The sequence below is a fragment of the Hetaerina americana genome, unplaced genomic scaffold (assembly GCF_022747635.1).
Source record: "Hetaerina americana unplaced genomic scaffold, ioHetAmer1.1.p SCAF_3, whole genome shotgun sequence".
NCBI lineage: Eukaryota > Metazoa > Arthropoda > Insecta > Odonata > Calopterygidae > Hetaerina > Hetaerina americana.
In genome coordinates, this window is record NW_027286874.1 from 25,875,579 (window position 1) to 25,897,082 (window position 21,504).

Genomic DNA, 21,504 nt, shown 5'->3' on the forward strand with positions numbered 1-21,504 from the left:
TAATATTCGCGAATAGTGGTTCATCTGAACAGACAGAAAAAAACCATTCAATTAAATACATGCATGTTCCCTAAACTATGACATCGCGGAACTTCTCAATAAACGATGATATGATATATCCTTCATGAATGACGATACTTTTGTTGCAGTATCACCTTAAAAATAAAAATTAAAAGAAAACTGTTTTCCGATGACAGTTTTATCTTAATGGCGACCGATACAGATATTCAATTAATAAAAAAATGACTTAGACAACATTAATACTAAATGGTGCACAGAATCGGGTTTAGATTAAAATACTATATCATTTACGCGTATGCATTCCTAAAAATAACAAAAAAACTCGAGCAAACTTTACCAAATTACTCACTCGGGGGTGGTGGGATGAAAGATGGAGACTACGTAAAGTACTTGGGTGCCACTGTCACATCGGATCTTAAACGGGGAAAACACCCTATTAGCGAAGGGGCCCTAAAAAAGCTGGCATTAATCAAACTTATTGTTGAAAAATCAAGCGTTTGAAATGTGAAGAAGACGCCATATTTTTCTTACGTAGTACCCCATATAGGGAATGCGGCGAGAATGTGGGATGTTTTATCTACTATTACTAGTCTACTTACATTTGTGCTGAGGTGATATGATTGGAATTGCGCATTTATGACTGGTGACATAACACCCCCCGCCATACGCCTTTGTAGGGAATTATGTATATGAGGATGTGGAAGTCATGTCTGGCGTCGTAATGTGAAAAAATTGAAGCATATGTGGTATGGCTGGTGACCTAACCTTACCACAAGTCCTTGAGGCAGCTTGCGGGGTAGTCTATACGAGGTCTAGACGTAACGGTAGTAAGGGAAAATGTTCGATTATCTAGATGACCCGCGGGTTATCTAAATGCCCAGATATTTTCTCCGTGTTTTTAATTTATTTCCACAAGTTCGCTCTTATGTTGTTTATACAAGCTAGAGATAATAATATCTAATGCTTGTTGGGTAAACCTATTACTCATGTTATCCGAAACTACGCTGTAAACATGGTGGGTATATGAGGCGCTACTATGTTTTTATTTTTTTGGAAAAAATAATAGTCACCGCCTTTCGGTATCATATTTTTATTGAAATATCTACGTACACGACTTTCCACTAGTTATCGGGATAAAAATGATTCCATTTTACTTGCAAGATGCATTTAGTAAATGAGGACGTGGCATTCAGCGAGGTATTGAGTGTGCAAATGTCGATTAAGTTTATCGTGTTTCATGAGGAAGGAGGGGACGGTACGTGCTGGACAAGGAAGGAAGGGGGATGGTACCATGATGGGAACGCATAGTTCCCGCAGCCAGTATTAGGCGAAGTGTTAAGAGTTCTTTTCACCTCGGATAAGTACCTCCATCCGAACTCCCTTCCCCCTTTTTCCCACAGTAGTAGGGCCCTATGGGAAGGCTGACAGGCGGCTTCTTGAGAGGAAGATGTGGGGGGGGGGATTCGGCGGGGGTGGGATGGGAGGTCCTGGGAGCTAAAAGGGATATGTGTATAGGGAGTGAGACAGAGAGAGAGCGCGGGAATGGAGAGCCGTGGACTCCCAACACTCTTCTCCCCCGCCCTCACCAACTTGCCCTCCCCAGTAGTTTCCGCGCCCCATACGTCTCCCAACCCCCAATGCCAGGAACCACTTCGGCGGGATCCTACCGCTCTCCCAATCATTTTCACATCCATTCGCCCGTCTGGAGGAGAAAGATGGTGGGCGAAGGCATTTTTTCCCCCTTCTCCCCACGTGTTTCTTCCACGCCCTCTCCTCTGCCGTTTCGATGGTCTTTTCGCGCCCTGAGGCCCTTTGGAACACACCCGGACAAAATCTCCTTTCCCTCCCTCTCCCCCAATACCCATCTCCATCCTCCGATTCCCTCAGAATAAAGAACTCTGCTTCATTCTGTTTCCCTTCCTCTCTCTCTTTCTCTCCCACGTCCTTCGCCGCTTTTTCAATCCGTCATCTCCTGCAATCCCCTCGACTTAATCGATCGGTTTCGGGGATTGAGCATGGGGGCCAACAATGCCAGCACTCGTTCCGCTCTCCGCGTATCGCGTGCACCTCTCCTCCGCCTGCACTTCTCCTCATTCTCTTTCGAAGGAAACATCTCCCTCCTATAATCTCCTCCCTTTGAGTTGATGTCAAGAAACTGGAGACGGGTTCCACCACCTGAGTAGGTGACTCCGATTACGTAGGAATTGGTTTGAATGAATTAAACTTTATGTTGAGTCCAATCGGAATGATTGTGGTAATATGTGCATTTTAGATGATTCAAATTTATATTTCTACTTCTCGTAGTAATGAAATTTTCCTAATAAACATAAAATATTCTCGACAATATGAAATTAACCGAGATAAGAATTTTGATGGTATTGTTTACCAAAAAAAATACATTTAGTTGACAAGTTTGACTGTCCTGATCAATGTGACACTAATGGAATTGCTATTCTAGTTTTTCCGTGAACACTCACTCTTGATACTCTCAAGCCCAAATTACGCCAGCAAAAAATGAGTAATCCTCCCTACGTCTCCTCCTTTCAGGGTCTATTTTGGTGATGAATCCCCTTCCGTTTAGTTTTTTCAGCTGCTTGTAGATCACCGAGGCATGTAATCTTCGATTATGTTTGTAAAACTTCTATTCGCCTTGCAAGAGAAACGGAAGGATTTAAAATGCTGTTTCCTGCATATCTTGTTGCTGTGTATATATTTACTTTAATTTGTCAAAATCAAATAGTCTACCTATGCCATTAGTGTTTTGGTCGCCGCGAGAAACTTATAACTATAATCAATCTAATACCAATAAACAGTAAAAGTTGGCACGCATTAAAACCATTCCGTTCAATGGACGTTTGATTTTGGGAAATATCTTCTTCATTGTCGATCATTGGCTTACCTGTGTGATTATTTTGTCATCCGAAATTTCTCCTATAATGGGTGCACCTCCTTTACTACCACATGATGCACCCTATCGGACGAAATAAACCACACAGAAATGCCAGAAAGATTTCTATAATGAATAAACCAAGTAGCAATCTGGAGAATAAGTCTTCCTTTTAGTTGAATATAAGTTTTAACTTTTGAATCTATCATCGTATACAGATATACCTGTAGGTATACAACCTTCAATCTCCACGATTGTCATTACTGACCATTTACATTGTTCAATGCATAAGCGGTTACTGTGGACTACGAAAGCTCTCAGCAATTTTTTGACATAAAATATTTTTCTTAATATCTTACGACAAACATTAGAAACGAATGGGGTTGATAATACAACTAATTATTGTTATCACAGAGAGAGTACATTAAAGTTGGTACTGCAGTGCTAGTACTTACCTAGGTTTATCAATATGCTGATTTATACCACTTCTTTGCTATGCGTATTAGTTATTACAGTTCAACCAGCAGAGTATTTGTACCTAATGAATATATACTTTATCCTTGCAATTTAGCTCACGTCTTATGTTTCCATGTTCCAAAGTTTGTGGTTCCAAAAGCTCAAATTCTGTGTTCCATTAAAATTTATTAAGTAAGGGTGCTCATCCTCTCCTCGCTATTTCCTTATCACCCTTCAGATACGGCGCCGGCTATGATTTGGCGGCCAGAAGGAAGAATGCGACGAGGGAATCCACGGCCACCCTGAAGGCCTGGCTGAATGAGCACAAGAAGAACCCTTACCCCACCAAGGGTGAGAAGATAATGCTGGCCATCATCACGAAGATGACACTCACGCAAGTGTCCACGTGGTTCGCCAACGCCAGGCGGCGGCTGAAGAAGGAGAATAAGATGACGTGGGAGCCGAAGAATAAGGCGGAGGATGAAGAGGACGATGGGGCCGGGGTCGGCGGCGGCGGTGGGGGAGGTGGGGGACCCGCCTCTTGCTCTTCGGACGCGGAGGGGGACGGCGACGATATGAAGGACAAGGATGATCTACTGATGATGGACGAGAAGATGAAAAGGGACAAAGGTAAGGGATTAAAAAATATGACGGCTATTTACCAAATCATCGATTCGTCAGTTTTGCTTGCATTTTTAAATTCAAATATATTTAGTATTATTTTACAGCCGATTTGCCCCTTTGCAATAAAAAGTGCCATGAGAATTATTATCTCGGTTGCCTTTATTTGTTTTGAGCCAGGATTAATATGTGCACACACTTTTGAAAAAACCTCGAAACGTTTCTCAATTGTTTTAGGGTAATCTGAAACGCATCATATAAAATTGTTCTGTATCGTTTAAAAAACTATTTATAAAACGTGTTGTTGGCAGAAATCTCCGAGCCCCATAGTGAAAAAGTTTGAATTTAATCTACAGAGATGAAATAAAAAAGATTAACTATATTATATATGAATTAAAATGAGTATATATTGAAGTTTTCATCACTATTCAGGGCTATTGAAATCCGTATTTTACCCAAGTCAGCACCTATTTAAATAAATTTGTAATGATTTCGCGCACAGACCAGTGATTTTAAGCACTCACTTGAGGTCATTTCTTGTTTTCTGAGGAATGGTCCCTTTTTTCTACATCTACACAAATACTCCACCGAAAAGGTGTGAGAAAGGGGGTTCAAGCACCAGGTGAAAAGGGTGAGGGGAGAGGGAGGGTGTTAAAGTGGTGAGGGAAAGGAAAAGAAAAACATTCACTTAAAATCCCTGAAAATATTGTGCATGGTGGTACACACGTGTACATATTAGTGGCAAAATTAAACTAGCTCTAAACAAGTTTTAATTTTACCCACAGAAGAAATGTTCAGTTATGCTGAATATGATTGAATAAAAATTAATATTAAGCACTTGCATGGAAGGGACCGTCACCATACAAAGAGGGTTCCTGGAAACTGGACTAGGTTCATTTGGAAAGCAAATAAGGGAAAACGATAACTAGGCTACGGTCATGCAACTTGAGCACTCCTGACGCCGTCGGTAGAAAAAACTACATTGCTCATGGCAACTGACCACGTGAGGCATAACCCCTGCGGAGAGGGACGACGGGAGATAGGAGGGAGCTTGAAAGCACAACGGAAGACTTTTTAATATACTCTAAGATCTTATTTTATTCCTACTTGATCAAAGGGGAAGGGATTCGACGATAAAACAAAGAAGAGCAACGTAAAATGCATGCGTATGTACAAGTGAAACTACGATACTTATTCCCTAGAGGTTGAGGCTGGCAGGATGGCGAGTGGTATTCTTGTGGCTATAGCCTTGCAGGTATTAATTTCGGTACAAGACTTCCTAACTGAAAAAACGGCTCTGTTTTTAATTAGGTGAACAATCTATCTCTTCTAATGATTCCCAATCCAGCTCTAGAAGCATTTCGGTGAGGCACACGTACTACATGCACGTACTTAATGGTTTCTCATAAGAGCATGGTAGGAATAATTCTTGACCTTATATTCACACCTTCCAACAAATGTCTAATGTCTCCCAATATTTTATTGGCTGACCCACAAATTTTACGCATGTGAAGGCCCTATGATGACTTGGCAGCGATAGTTGCGCCTAGGTATTTTACCGTACCGACCGCTCTACAAGATACATCAACTCGGGCCGGTTTTTACTCAAAAACCATGGATTTTTTAAAGAAATTTAACATAGAAAATTTGTAACGATTTAGTTCCAATCACCATTTTGTGCACCATTTCGAAATACTAACGAGAAATTTTGCTAGTATCATTCGATTCTCTTCCCCAGATATTTTCCGGTACATCACCGTGTCGCCCGCTAACATCCTAAATATTACTATTCACTTCGTGGTTCAATTCGTTTTTCTAGCCTCCATTTAATTCCTGCACAGGCAATTTATAAGACTCTCTCAAATACCCATAAGAAGGAAATGATAAGCATATCAATCCCAATAGCAAAAGATAAGTGCTTTCATTGCTTAATTAGAACGTCAACAAATATCACAGCCTCAATATTTTACCGTTGGTTTAGCAGTGCTAAATATTTAACAGTGTTCTTCAAACCCGTTTCAAAGCCACTGGGTGAGGGAGTTGTCCGGGAAAGGAGTTCCGTTGCGCCCAAGAGAACTAGCGCCGGGATTCCAGAGACCATTCCAACGTTGGAATGACATGTTAAAATCTTTTATTTTCCATCGCTATGCTTTTATAACCCATCATAGCTAGTCATGTGGGGCCATATATCAATTTTCTTGACTGCTTGTGTGGCTATAATCTTATCAGGTATTCAAATAGAGTCGATCGCATTCTACAGAAGCCGTATTCTATTACCGATTCTATCACCGATTTCCAAAAATAATCAATCATTGATCTATCTGGTAGGAGATTCCTTTCAACTGCACGAAGTTACCCCACTGTCAGTTTTGATATTTATTTTGGATCTTTAAGTGAATGTAGCATTATGAGAATGGGATGAGAGTGATTATCGTTGAGAATGATAGAACAACATATTTCGTATTTAACTCACAGCCAAATTTTATTTTAATTATATTTTACGCTTGTCACTTACATGATTTCTGACTGGAATGAAGAGTCTGCATTCATGAAAGTGTATTCATGGGACTAATCTAATTTATAGACATTTCTTTTTACGTTTTCCTTTATTATTTTCCGAATGGACCACTAAGTGTGCTCCAATGTCGATTGTCCATCAATTGTCATCTTAGTAAAATATTATATCCACTTTTAACAGTGTATATCCATTATGTAATAGAATGATTTCATGTTCACTTCCTAATGCAGAAACATAAAGATATTATTTCAACAATGTAACGAGAAGATACTCCTCCAGAACACATGTCTTTGCAGTAAAAGTGTCATTACAAGTGAGCTCCTTATCCCAGGCCTCTTGCGACACCAGGATTCAAAAGACTGGAATAAGGAAACAGATCCCTTTTCCGACGTGACAAACAAAACAGGCGTGAAATTCGTCCGTCATTCAACGCCCTTTCTGAAAGGAGATATCCATCGCACCCTCTCCATTCAACACATCCAAAATAAACCCTCCCCATTCGCCTCACCACCCTAATCTCACCCTCCGATTCCTCTAAATTCGAATTATGTAAAAGGGATGACAAAACCCCTCCTCGGAATCAACGACTCTTTAAATGATTGCACCCCCTTTTCGGCGTGAATAAATCACGGCCTCTTGCTGCCGCCTCCTCCTCCCCCTTCCTCCTCGCACTCTTTCTCTAGCCTTCCTCTCGCCTTCAACTCACCCCTTCCCATGCTCCCGAAATATATATATATATATATATATATATATATATATATATATATATATATACATGTGTGTGTGTGGGTGTGTGTGTATATACATATGTGTGTGTATATATATGTATATATATATATATATATATATATATATATATATATATGTACATACCTCTCCCCAACGAACTCTTTCTCTCCATCTCCCCTCAACCCGGTGGCCACGCGCAGTTTACCCAGGATTTTATTAGGGGAGGATGTGGGTGGATGGGAGGTCCAACCCCCTTCCGATTCCTCCACCCCTCCTCGGCAGCCCTCGCCTTCCCTCTCCACACTACACCTCCCTCCCCACACACACACACAACAAAAAGCTTCCCTCCCGGAGGCGCAACTAGTAGACGCCGTTCCACACACCCAGCCCCACACTCCACTAACTGTCCCATCTTTCCTCCCCACACCCTTCCTCGCCCCCACCATTCACTCCAACTCTTCCTCCCCCCTTGCCCCGCCGCTCACTCTTTCTGTGGCCATAATCAACTTCCTTTTCCATTACGGTCGACCCCTCTCTCTACCCTCTCTCTCTCTCGCCCATCCATCTCCCCATCCAGTCTCCGTCCCCGCTCCAGCGACTCCCTCCTTCCCTTCGCGCTCACACCGACCCCCGGCAGGGCAGGAGACCGAAAAATCTCAACCCTCCCCCTCCCCAAGCACCCTTCTCACAGCTCTCCGATCCCAGCCTCCGCCCTAGCGTGCCACCCCTCCCCAGAAATCTCTTCCAGCCCCTCCTCGGCCATTTACCTCCCATACCCTGTTCCTCCCGCACCCCTGCCACCCCTGTCCAAGCGCGCCATCCCTTATCCTACCACCCCTACTTCCCACTCATCCCCACCACTCGCGCGCTCTCCTGTCCCCTGCTGCCACAGTCCTTAAAAACGGAAGGCCTTAAAGCGTCGGGAAAAACCACTCCGCCAATGAGGCAGCGCGGACATTTTCCGCCCGGGACGGATTAATGCACCGCTGATTGGAATTTATTTATCCCGAGCTCGTAAACCGCAGGGGCTATGAGAAACTCATGAGCGGAAAGTAAACATTGGTATTTTGTCCGTATGAAACGTTCTTTGGCTCGAAAAGGATCGAACCCAGCACAGGACGTAGATATGAACCCGACTGTATATCAAGGCATGCACATTTTGCAGAGCTACCTACGTCGAATTGAAATCGATTTACAAAAAGGTCGCCCCTTTCATGAAGGTCCTTCCAAATGTTTGAGATGCTCTTCATCTCTGCGATTTTCTGTGGATTGAGCCGGATTAATTCAAATATATGCTGTGATTCATAAGAGATTAGATATATGTTCTGCCAGGAAAATGAATCAAGAATCAAAATAGAGTAAAGGTAAATATATATCTTATCACGATCGATTATCAGATATACCTATGGATCACGTATACAACTTGTTATATAATGGAGTACTTAATCTACTTTTTAAATACAAATTTTGTGGCGTGTTTTTGATGTTGGCAAAGGCTTTCGGATATCTTTTCTGATTTTTTACGCTTGCTTTTAAGTTCCACTATAGTTCCTCAAAATGCATTCCCATGAAAACGTAGGACCCGATGGTAGTAGAATATCTCTGACATGCATGATATACATAGTCACCAGTGCGTCATACTTAACAGTAAACAGGCTTCTCTTGAATTCGGATATTATTTACTAAAATATTCCATCACGCAATGCGAACTTTTTCATTTAATCATATTTCATCACTTATTGTACCCAACAGAAAATATCACTATGCACCCAATCACTCAGCAGTGAATGCTTGAAGTCGTATCTTCAGCGAAGTTAAATTTACCTCTTCGCTTGCTTTTCCCTTCCTGTGCAGTTGTTTGGCCCTTACTTTTCCCCAAAAGCCCGTCGCACCCCCAAAAACCATAAGGGAGCCGCTCTATTGCTCCCCTTGAGCCGCTCGGTTCCCCTCACCCTCTGCCATTAGCCAATAAATCTCCCACCCCTAACCCCTCCTCCGCCTCCTTCACAGCTTCATCCCCTCTCAATCCTAACCTCCTCCCTCTCCCACGCCTCCCTACCACACACACCACTACCCATCCCCCGCCCACACTCGCCCCACGGCCCATCGTTTCTGCACACTCAATCTTCAAGCGCGCGCCCCTTCCCCATATCGCTCACCCACACTCCCCCGGCCCCGTCGCCCGCTCTCCCTCTGCTTCGCCTTCCTCCTTCGCTCTCCACTATCCCGGCCGCTCCTTTGCGAAATGGCTCCCTCGTGCTTCCCTTCATCCGCCTCTCTCTTCCGCTTCGCTCCTTCGCCGCTCTCTCCCTCCTCTGACTCTATTTGTTTTCCCTTCTCTCTCTCTCTCTCTGAATCAACTCCTTTTCCACGTAATAGAAGTCGGAGCCATTCCTACCTCATCCCCCTCTCATTCGCCTCCTCCCCGCTGCGTATACGTATATACGGCGGTGGCCGTAGGAGGAAAAATAAGGGCTCTTGGGGAGTATATCGTTTTGGGATAACCCCTCCGAGTAAAGGGCCTCGTGATTGGTTGGGGGTTCTTAAGAGTGAGTGAGGTTCGGGAGACGGGAGGGTTGGCTCGATGGAGTGAGTGGGTCGGGCGCCATTCAATGCCCAGAATGAGGTTGAGATTCGAGTTTGGGAGGGGCAGTGAGGAATGGGGCAGCAAAGTGGCAACCACTCGTTCTTAGGACTTGGGTCGGGAATTTGGCTTAAGTATTTAAGTGCCGGACCGAATTAATGTTTAATGAGATACACGATTATGTTCGAGCCAATTGCTTGGGAAGTAATGAGGCATGCAAAAGAGGGTTATGATTACAGGTACTTTCTTTCACATTTCCGTGAATGTACTTGTACTAGATTATAGAAACCTTATATCCATGCATTTCATATATCTTCATTAAATTGAAACCGTATGCATATGCATAACATATAGCATAATTATATTGAAATTTCGATAACCTTGTGAATATACCTATAATCCATAACATGGTTACGTGTAATTAATCATTTGCATGGCGCGATATATACATAGAATAGCAAAGGAACATCGGCGAAGAGTATCCGGAAATATTAAATAGGTGATACATCTACACAGGCTAAAAAGCGCGATATCCATAGGTACTCAGAGAACTATTCGAATCTGCGAATGCCGATATATAGGGGAGGACGCCAAGCATACCAAAAGGACAAGTTTTATGAAGTAAAAGTTTATTTTAAATTGATAAAAATACATATTTAATTAAATACTTGGATTTACCACGTGTTTGAATGGAAAAGCCGGCATGAATTGGCCACATGCAGTAAGTGGACCATTTAATGAATGTTTTATATATGTACGTGTATAAAATACATTTTTATTTATGCATGCATATAATGTATTAAATATAAAACATTATGTACATTTATGTATATATATATACATGTAGACATACAATTTTTATTTATATTATGTACATGTATATATATATATTCTTAGAAACAACATTTTCATAAATATATATCCGTGAGAAATTTTAGATTCGGGGAAGGTGGTGTCAAAAGAAGCCTGACTTTCGATTTAGACAAGATTAAATTTTTAATGATTTAAGAAGTAAATTCACCCCTGGTATTGTTAAATTTCAAAATTAATATTAATTCCTTTAATCTCATACCATGCTCACCGAAGACAGCCAAAGTAGGAAAGTTACTGGGGTTATGTATGCAATTAATTTTAAATGGTATTTTAACCTGGTCCCTTTGCGATTAATAAATTCATATCACCAGCAGATTGCATTAAAATATTCGAAGCCCTAGTTTTGTTTAGCATAATTTGAAGTTAAGTATCTTTAAAGTCATATCATTAAGACTATGGCTGACATAATATACAGTCTTAATGCGGACTTTTAACTAAAAGGCTTAAGTGCTTAAAAAGCACTTCCGTGCCAGACAAGTTTTGAGGGCACTCACTTCTTTTGAGGGTCGATCCACAGGTAGGAAGAATATTCCCATACACCTGTTTTAGACTTGTCTATTCTCGACCGTTTTGGATTACTTTGTTAAGCCCGGAGAACCATATTGGCGAAAGCTAATCGGGTGCAGTGGAGAAATCCTTCAAGTCGTTCGAGACAGGCTCGGGAATTCCAGGCACTTAATGAGCCACCAAGGATGCACAGGAGTGTGGGAGAGAGAGGCATTGTGTGCTATCGCCAAACACACGCCCGCTACTCCTGACGGACGCCACACTCCCGAACTCCGCCCCCCACTTCCACGTCCCCCCTACTCCACGCTCCCCCACTTCATTCGCTCCTCGGGTCTTATCTCCACGCTTCATTCAAAACATCTTTTCAACGGGGTGCCCAAACCGTCACTTACGTGTGCCCCACACGCCCTCGGCCGCATCACTCCCACAAGCTTTCCTTCCTCCAAACCCCCCCCATTTCACCCCTTCCCTCCACCACTCTCCTTTCCCTGTCTATCCCTTCAGCCCTTTCTCTCTATGTCACCCCTATCCCTCCACCTTCCCCCTCCTCCCGAAAAGCTCAACTTTTGCTCCCGAGACCCTCTCCTCAACTCCCCGCAGGGATAAATGAAGAGTGGGACGGGGGGAGGTTGCATGGGCTAGGGCATTCACATACCCCCCTCGCAGTACCCCCCCCCTTTTCCTTTTACGTCTGTGTTTCCCTTCCATCTCGTCCGTTCTCCGTAACCCTCAGCCATCTTGCCCCCACTCAACTTCATCCCTTTAGCCTCCTGCAGTGCCACTCCACACCACCACTTCTCCCTCTCCACGGTGCCTGGGGCAGGGTGGCCCTACCCCGCTCGCCCCCTCAAAACCACCCCCGGCGAGGCTTCTCACGGGAAGCCAACCACCTTCACCAACACAAGTACCCCACCCCCGCGCGCACACACTCCCCAAACACCCATCCACCCTTCCCCCGCGTCCCCGACACTCAAACCGCCACGGCGTTTCATCATGCCCCCGGAGCTACTCCTTTGCCCCCCCTCTCTTCGCACCCTACCCACCGTTCCACCCCCCGAGGCCCCACTGTGATCCCTCTCACGCACATATCCCCCACCCTCCCTGTGTCAACATCGCCACCCCCCACCTCATGCTCCAGCCTTGTTTTTTGTCCACATATGACAGTGCACAGTCTGAAATATATTTATGCATTCCGTCAGTAACCAGTCACGGCGCTGAGGGTTAGCTTTGTGGGATGTATTGGAGTTCCATACAGTATAGCTTCGATTTATCGAAGAATAGAGATAAAAAATCAAATCGGTGGCGATTCAGTTTTTCATTGCAAAATTATTAGATGCTTCCAAGATATTTTTGTTTCATGATTAGTATTACAATTTAGTAGTTTAGTAATTTTATGGCTAGCAAAATTCTATTCCTGAAACGCTCTTTCTTGAAAGTTAAGGTCATCTTGAATGGTGTTTTTGTCATGGATTGGACACCACCGGTAGAAGGAAACCAAATAAATTGTAATTTTATTTAGAATAAATATTGCTTAAGTTTACCTTAGTGAAATTAATATCATAGAAACGAAGGAAGCTAATTGTTTGAGGGAAACTGCAATGAGTAGGCCAATTTGTTTGCTCAATACATTTTTTTAGAGTTTTGGCGCTTTAAAATTTGTGGTTGATGTCCCAACTTGCATGGTAATTAAAATATTTTATTCCTGAAAAGGCAGTCAAAGATATACACGATGGAATAAGTTATTTGTAGTCACAAACGATGAAACTAGCCGTTAAAAGTTCATTTATTATTTAAAAAATAATATTTTGAAATTAAATGTCTTGAGCGTCATTTAAACATAGTTATTCATGAACATTATTTATATTAATTTTTCATATGATTGGTATCAATGGCATTCTTCGTCAAATCAACTCTGAGTTGCTTAATTTTGAAGTTTCATGCTGTTTTTGCGAGGATTTCTATTCCTCGGGCTTAGATGTATCATCAGAAACACACCAATAGCACTGTGGATGACTGGAGCCATAACACCTCCCACCACGCACACTTGCGGGGAATTCATCTACATCTACACACATTCCAAAGCCGTCGCAAGGGCGTGAGTAAGGGGGGATTAGACCACCACCCATTCTACTTCTACTCCACTACTTCCACATACCATGGCACCCCGCTATCCCCCGAAATGGCGCGTAGAAGCGGGACACCGAGCATCTTTCCTGCACCGTTATACGCATTACGAGTATAATGCGGTAACTACCCCACTGACTTCAAAAAGAAGACAAGGAAACCCAATAAAAAGGGCGGACTCACATACACCGCAGCCGACAATTACCAATTAGCATTATACTCATATGACAGGCAAGTTACACATACACTTGCTCGATTGCATTGTGCTGCGTGGATGAAATCGTATCGTTCATGTGCGTTTGCTGGATAAAACTGACAGTATTTTCATTCAATGCCTTCGCGGCAGTTTTTCAATGATTATTTAGAACGCGGAAACTGAATACGCATCCTAATCAAATAATTATATTTCGGACAAATGAAGAGAAAAATCTATTAAACCCGACCAAAATAAAAAGGGGAAGGCATCATTGTGAAGGTGTTCGCGGCAAAAGATAAATAATGGAGTTGGTTCGTTCGGTCACCGAAGCGTTCGATCAGAACGGACAGTTCGAACACTCGGCTCGATCGGCAAGGCAGGAAAGCAGAGAAGGCCGAGGAGGGATTACGAAAAAAAAAGAAAAACGTTCGACGTCAGCTCTTGGAAAACAAAATGGTGCTCGCTCTTCCCTCTTTACTTCTCTTGCCTCCGGAGAGAGAACTTTTCTCTCATGGGGCATGCGCCTTTTTCAAAACCACGCCCATGCACATTAACTTGATTGCTGTTGGATTTTCTGTCCTTTTCCGAAGGGGGAGTGGGAAGTGGTGGAGATTGGTGGGTGGCGAAGTAAGTTGGGAGGAGTTAATTAAAATGGCTGTCATGGAATGTAGAGCAGTCGGACGCTGTCACAGATGCTTTCCAATTAAGTGTGTATGCCTAAGTGTTGAATTAGGTTTCCCGCCGTTTACTTGCTATCTTAACGTTGCTTTTTGTGTACGTACCCGAGTTTCCTTCTCTTTGATGTATCCTACCTCTCTTCTTTGGAGCAAAGGGGAGGGGGAGGGCCTGCCAGTTTAATCGGGTTGTGTTAATGAAATTTTGCGCGGAGAAAACACTGGTGGGAGACAACTTGTTCCAAGCATTTTGGGGTAGAAATAAGTTTGCTTTTTTGCCTGAGTGACGGCGGGGAAGAGGGAGGGAGAAATGCCATAGCGCATGTGCGAAGTTAGCGAGAGATGGCAAAGAACGCTTCGAACTAAATAATCGAATAGAAAGGTATATAGAAAAAAATGATAATCAAATTAGTTCCTTTCTGTTTTTTCTGTAAATAACTGAAATTTTCATTTTTTGACTGAAATAGGGAGAAAATTATTATTAGAATGGTACTTAAATTCATCGTAAATGCATATGTACAGTAAATTGGTTTTTAATGACAGATATTTTAAACATTTTATCTGTGATTAAATATTTTAACTTGATCAGTCTTGAACTAATTTTAGACGTTAATATTTTTAATATACCTCCGTTAGTAAAAAACCTTAATTTCAAAAGAATCACGCCACCTGCCATGAATAATTCATCTCTTTCTATAATGGTATCAAAATTAAGGCATAATAAAATACTGTGAATGAGAATATTGAGCGCCTGAATTTGGTGATATATTATACATTTACTTCCATTTCTACTTGTGATGGGTAAAAAATTTGACTGAATTTCTGCAGATCTTTACTGGCATTAATACATCGGCACACTACCCTGTAAGCCATCGCAAGGACGTGCGGTAGAAACTTCGCATTCGTGACATATTCCTGAATGGCTCAGATAAATAAATAAATAAATAAATAAATATATATATATATATATATATATATATATATATATATTGTATATGGAGGCCGCGGTTGTCCAGGGGTAGAGCGTTGGACTACTGACCTGAGAACTCGGGTTCGAGTCCCAGGCAAACCCCTCTAGACACCCTCAGCTCCACCCAAGCTTTAAGATTTTTCCGGTACCAGGCCTTCCTGGGAAACCTTAGCCGGCACAGGGAAAGGAACTGGCCCCCCTACCCTGATGTGTGAATTTCACACGCCATTAGGTTTAGAACTGGGTGAACTCTACCATCACCTAGAAAAGCGACCTTCGGGTTGATTACTGTGTTTATGGTTATATATATATATATATATATATATATATTTAATAGTATAGTAATATATATATATAGATGATGTAGAAGCACCCACGCGAACAATATAATATTTGAAGGGCACAACAGAATACAAAATAAAATAGATAACACGTAAAAGGACACGAACATTTTAGATTGCTTGAGCATTCGGTCTTCTCTTAGGCCTTCTTCGGGTCAGACTGAGGGACCTTTTACGTGTTATCTATTTTATTTTGGGTTCTATTGTGCCGTCCAAATGTTATATATATATATATATATATATATATATATATATATATATATATATATATATATATATACACACATATATATATGTATAAAAATAAACTATGATTAATGATTCCAACACAGAAAAAGGACACTCACATTTCTAGTTGACGTTTCGATGTCAAGGATCAGAATTCTGATGATGTGTATGTACTTGTATACATCTACATAATCCCCCACAAGCCGCCTCAAGGGCGTGTGGCGGGGAAAGTAAGGTCACCAACTGTAAAAAGGAGCAATACCACATGCCAATTATACATGTACCAGGATCTGTAAACAATTTGTTTCATTTAGTTGTCATATTTAGTGCTTCGAATGGAATTTATTTTTGAGAATTACTCGTACGTGTGTATAGTACATTTTTATCATTTGCGTCACACTGAACAATTAACTTCATAATTAACAATAGCGTTGGTGAAGCAGTTGTTTAATTAGGTAAATAAGCATGAACAGACTATAATTTTCTTATCGAAGTATCATAAAAACGAGATAACCCCATTCTCAACCAAATATCCTGGAAGCCGACATATTGTTAGAGTAGTCAAATTATTGTCCCTTCACATTTTCATCAGCAGTACAGGAGCTATCTCCTATTGATCGCTATTAACCCTTCATCTCTTTAATTAGGGTAAATATAAATTAAGTCCACGAAATGGACGCGGACAACTACCTCGCTTCCTAAAACACCCATGGGGCCTCCAACTCATTTTCGATACGAAAAAAAAGACGATATAGAATGCTTATCTGTTTCATTTTATGCGCGCATAAAAAAAATGTTCCCATTGACTATTGGGCTCGATAACTCGAAGATGTCTCCCCACCATATTTCATTAGATACCATTTACGAAAGCATTAATCTTCCCAGGAGGGGTAGAATTTCTTCGTGATGATATTTGCGAAGGGGAAAAGGGGAGAAAGATATCGAGGGGTTTCAGGAGAGACACATACTTCTGGGGTGGAGGGGTCGGAAAAGGTTGATGAACGAGACTGGAATAGAGATAGGAAACCCTCATGCCCCTCGAGGTGAGATGGCTCTGTTTGGACGTTCGTGGGGAGTGTAGGGAGAGAGACTGGAGAATATATTCTGTGGGTAATAGATAGGGGGTGAAGGAAAGGGAACCTTGCCCCCTTAATGTTTTGAAGCGTTAGTGAGGAATGGGGCTGGGAAAGCGAGTGGGATAGGCGAGAGGAATAGCCGTATGCGTGAGCGATAGGCTAAAAAGTTTGTTCTTTCGGACGCAAGGGGTTCCGTATATTTTTTGGAGAGGTAAAATGAAATGGGGTTTCCCAGACGAGGGATACAAAATGGGAGAAATAGTGGGTGGTTGAGGCGAGAACTATTACACACCAAGGGAGGGCGGGGGTGGAATGGGAGAAGTGGTGTGAGAAGGGTAGGAGGAGTAGCAGAAGTTGAAGGGGAAATTGGATTGACTCCCCAAGGGGCTACGGACCCCCCCTTAAGCCTCCCTCCAAAGCCTGGACTAACGAGCCTAATCCCACGGCCATCCACGCACACAAACCCTTCCCTAGCCCCCCTCACCCTGCGCCTCCCCATTTTCTCATCTCTTTCTCTCGCCTCCCTCTCGAACCCTTCTTCCCCTTATCGCCCCCTAACCTCCTATCCCCCCGGGGCCCTCATTACCCTCCCCACACCCATCCCCGCTCTCCCACATATCCTGCACTTCTTCTCCCCTTTAGCCCTCATCAGAAGAGCTCTCTCCTTCTCTTCTACCCTCACTCTGGAGTGCTATACCAAACTCTCATCTTCCCCTAACCCACCCAAAAACCTCTATCTTCCTCCCTCCGGTTCTCCTCAACCAGCACCGTACTATAAAGAAACTCTTCCCTCTAATTATGATCCCATCCCACATCGCTTTTTTCTTCCAATTGTGCTTATGCGCGGTCACTGCCGTGTGACATTCGATACATCTCATATCGGATGAATTCAAGTGTTACTTCTGAAGGTTTTGGGAAAGGGATGGAAGTTGTGTATTTTCTCGCTTCCTTGTAACGAATGTTTTTGAAAGGAGAATGGTCATTAATTGTCTCCGTAATCAGTATGTATTCGGGAGAGGAAATAAAAGTGTATCGAAATGCATAAGTATCATCAATTTTCTCGAATTGGCATTTGAGGTAAAGAGTTTAGAACCCACAGTTTGTCATCATTCTTTCATTTCTGACGCCATAGACGGCGTATCAAGATCTCAACAGAACGGCATTAAGTATACATTTAACTATTAAATATCTGGTGAAATATCAAAATCCAATTAAATCTGTCTGGAGAAAATGAAAACTTTATCTAAAAAAATATTAATGACTGACACGAAGATTTGCCAAGGTGTTCCTGGAAGGTGTTTCTGGTCGTTTCGGTAATCATGATGGATGGAAATTAAAAAAAATATTTTCCTGCCCATTCCAGTTCGTTTTCACATCTGACGGCTACAAAACCCGTGAATTCGAAGAACAACTTAAAAATAAAATTATTATCATGGTCACGGAAATTACTGCTTGAGTTTAATGAGAATCATGGGTATTTATCAGATTGTTCTTTATGACAGGAGGTAATCAGAGGATTTTGTAACACGCCACTTGGCTTAAAGATCGATATTGCTACCCTAAGTGAATGTAAACGGTTGAAGTACCACTTTAATCGATATTGGAATATAAATTTTTCGTAGATACATTTCTAAAAAAATAAGAGAGATTTCATAGTCCCGAGATTTTATTTTGGAAAAATTTTTATTTCGTTTTCCGTCAAATATTTCATGGGAAAATTAGGATTGGATTTCAATCAGCATCAGGTATCTCGAATTTTGCTCTTTCGTTGGATAATACTTAAATATTTAGTGTGGGATTGAAACATATTTTGCAAAGCATATAACGGCTATAATTATCTGCAATCGTCTAACAACAGTGTCTTCTGATATGCTTTCCAAGTAACGTAAAGTTTCTTTATGTAAAGAAGTTCTTTATGTTAATCTAGAATCACTGGGCATCGATTTCTTGAACAGAAACCATAGCTAATATCACCTACACAAAACAATCGCTGGGGTTCGATTTCAATGTAATTTGCGATAAATAATACTTCCATTACAAACATCAAGTTTTCATAAAGTTTATTTTGATGTACGGTCATAACATTGCTGAACCAGATTATGGCTATCTGTTATTTCCTTATCAAAATGAAACAGATCGTACTCACTCTCAAGTTTTTGCAAAAGTTCTAATTATTAGTTCCTTTTCAATATTGTGCATTTGCACCCGTTTGCGATAAAAGGGGTGGAATTCATGAAATAGATTTACATTACGCCCACGCGGCAGTGATTTCATATTGAGATTTTTCGGGTTTTCAACAGCCTCTATGCTTCATGTTAAAGACGAGAAAGACGACGACGAAGAGGACGAGGAGGAGGACGACGACAGGAAGGTCGTAGACCACCATCATCCCTTCCTGCACCACCACGCGCACCACCACCACCTCCTAGGCGGAGCTGGGGGCGGCAATGGTCTGCACCACAATGGCCTGGGGCCTTGCTCCGGGATCAAGGACGAGGGAGGGAAGCTGGCTGGTCTCGGCATGGGCGGCCTAGGCAACGGTGGGTCTACCGACTGCGGCGTCCCCATCCCCGCCACTAAGCCCAAGATCTGGTCCCTGGCGGACACGGCGGCCTGCAAGACGCCCCCACCACCTCCACCGCCCCCGCCACCCCCACCGCCTCCCCCCCCGCCGCCACCGCCCCACGCGGCGGCCGCGGCGGCAGCGGCCCATATGTCCAACCCGTGGCTCCACCACACCTCGCACCACCACCACTCACACCACCCGCACCACGCGCATCCCCACGCTCATCCACACCACCACCCGAGTTCCATAAACTCCTTCGCCCTGCCAACGGCCATGAGTCCATCAGCGGCTGCGGCGTCGCCCTACTCGAGGTACGGGGGCTTTCTCTCGTCCTCCGGCCCGTACGGCGGCGGAGGCGGCGGTGGGGGCGGCGGCGGGGGCAACGTGATGGGAGGCGGGAACGGGGGCATGATGCATCACGGCGGCGGAATGGGGGGAGGCGGCGTCGGTCCACCGTGTGGTAACGGTGGCGTCGGGGGTCCCGGAGGATCCTCGGCGGTCGCCGTCGGGGCCTCCGGCTTTCCAGAAGTGCAGACGGACACTCCCCCCCAGACACCCCCCAACATGAAATTGCCGAGTGTGGCAGGAAACCTTTTGGGAGCAGGGGGCTCGGCGTCTTGCTTCGTTTCCGGCAATGGATCCGGTAACGGGGCAGGAGTCGGAGTGCTCAACGGTGGAGGGAGTGGGATGATGCACGGTGGGGGTAACGGCGGAGGAGGAGGTGGAGGAGGCGGCGGGAGTGGGTACGGAGGGCCGTCGGTGGGGCAGGGAGCGTCGTCAGGACTTGGTGTCTCGGGAGGCAATGGTGGGGGCGGGAACGGCAACGGGAGTGGGTTCTTGTCGGGTTTCCAAGGTGGGAGGATGCAATCTCCACAGAAGGACCGATCGCCGGTGAAGGACATGAGTTCGACGACGGGATACCACCAACAGATGGACCATCAAGGGAACCATCTTCACCAAAGTCACCACGGTGGAGGAATGATGGGAGGTGGTGGTGCAGGAGGTGAAGGAGGATCGGGTGGACAGGGAACTGCTGAAGGGACGGCGTTCAAGCCTTTCTACAAGAGGTGAGTTTCGAGGTTCTCGTGTATTATCCACTCTGATGTATACGTATGAGTTGATGGTGACTTAATAGGCATGTATGAGTATGGACGAATACGTATCAAATGTTATATTTCCTACTAAACTTTATCTTGATACGTTTATGGTGAGACTGATAAGAAGTAATTAATTTTGTAGAAGTAATTAATTTGGCTTTACTTAAGATTTCATCGTTAAGCGATTTTTGATTTATCAATTTGACTGCTTAAAAATCATTTTGTCTATCTATAATGACGTTATTATTAGCTTTTAGACATTAAATTGATATTATATACCCACTGAAATTTAACTACATGTATCAAATTATTTCGAGTTCCTCGAACAAAAATATATGGGGTCTTACCATAAAATTGTTAGCGCACTCCTTATCTTCGCATCTCCGTGGATATTTGTACTTGGATGATGAAAGTGGGAATTCGTAACCACAACAAAACTTTACAACAGAAAAATACTAGAAATCTTTCAGGATTTTTTCCTTTTCGCTTAGCCTCAATTAAAATTCAAAGTACTGTGTATTTTTTACCTCTTCTGAACATAATGGTGTTGGTTTGAGATTCAACAGGCAATTTGTTTCTTATTTGACCGATATTATGTGTAATTTTTAATTTTAAACTAACCAGCACCATACAAAAAATATATCCCCTAGCAATTCTAATCTATGATAATGATAGATTATGATTTGAGATTTTCTTAAACGTCTGGCAATAAAACAATATTTCAATTGCCTATATCGAAGCTTCATAAATACCCTAAGCAATAATGTTTCAAAAACTAGAATTCTATTGATTGTATATGCCTCTTTGGAAATGGAATCTGTCCGTATGGCATTATATCTCTTCTGAAATGTCATAGAAAGGTCTTGATTTATATTTAGATGTGCCATAAAAATAGCTGAAATAAAGGAGACGGAGAGCCATGCGAACAGAACGCAACTGGAATTCTTTGGAAATAACATTGGTTGGATATTTACTTATTTTAACGCTCCTTCAATAAAAAAGGCCGGGGAGGAAAATAAAGCTATGCACGGCAATC

The 21,504-nt window shown here is 42.9% G+C and overlaps 1 protein-coding gene across 1 annotated transcript in view; it reads left to right on the forward strand.

Annotated features, from left to right (window-relative positions):
* The window catches only part of LOC139689967 (homeobox protein caupolican-like), a 153,223-nt gene that overhangs the window by 123,687 nt on the left and 8,032 nt on the right, over positions 1-21,504 (forward strand). Inside the window, exons 4-7 of the mRNA XM_071587125.1 lie at positions 3,603-3,994; positions 19,127-19,450; positions 19,526-19,732; positions 19,859-20,438. Of these exons, the coding sequence (XP_071443226.1) occupies positions 3,603-3,994; positions 19,127-19,450; positions 19,526-19,732; positions 19,859-20,438 (1,503 nt within the window). The remainder of the gene's footprint in view (positions 1-3,602; positions 3,995-19,126; positions 19,451-19,525; positions 19,733-19,858; positions 20,439-21,504) is intronic.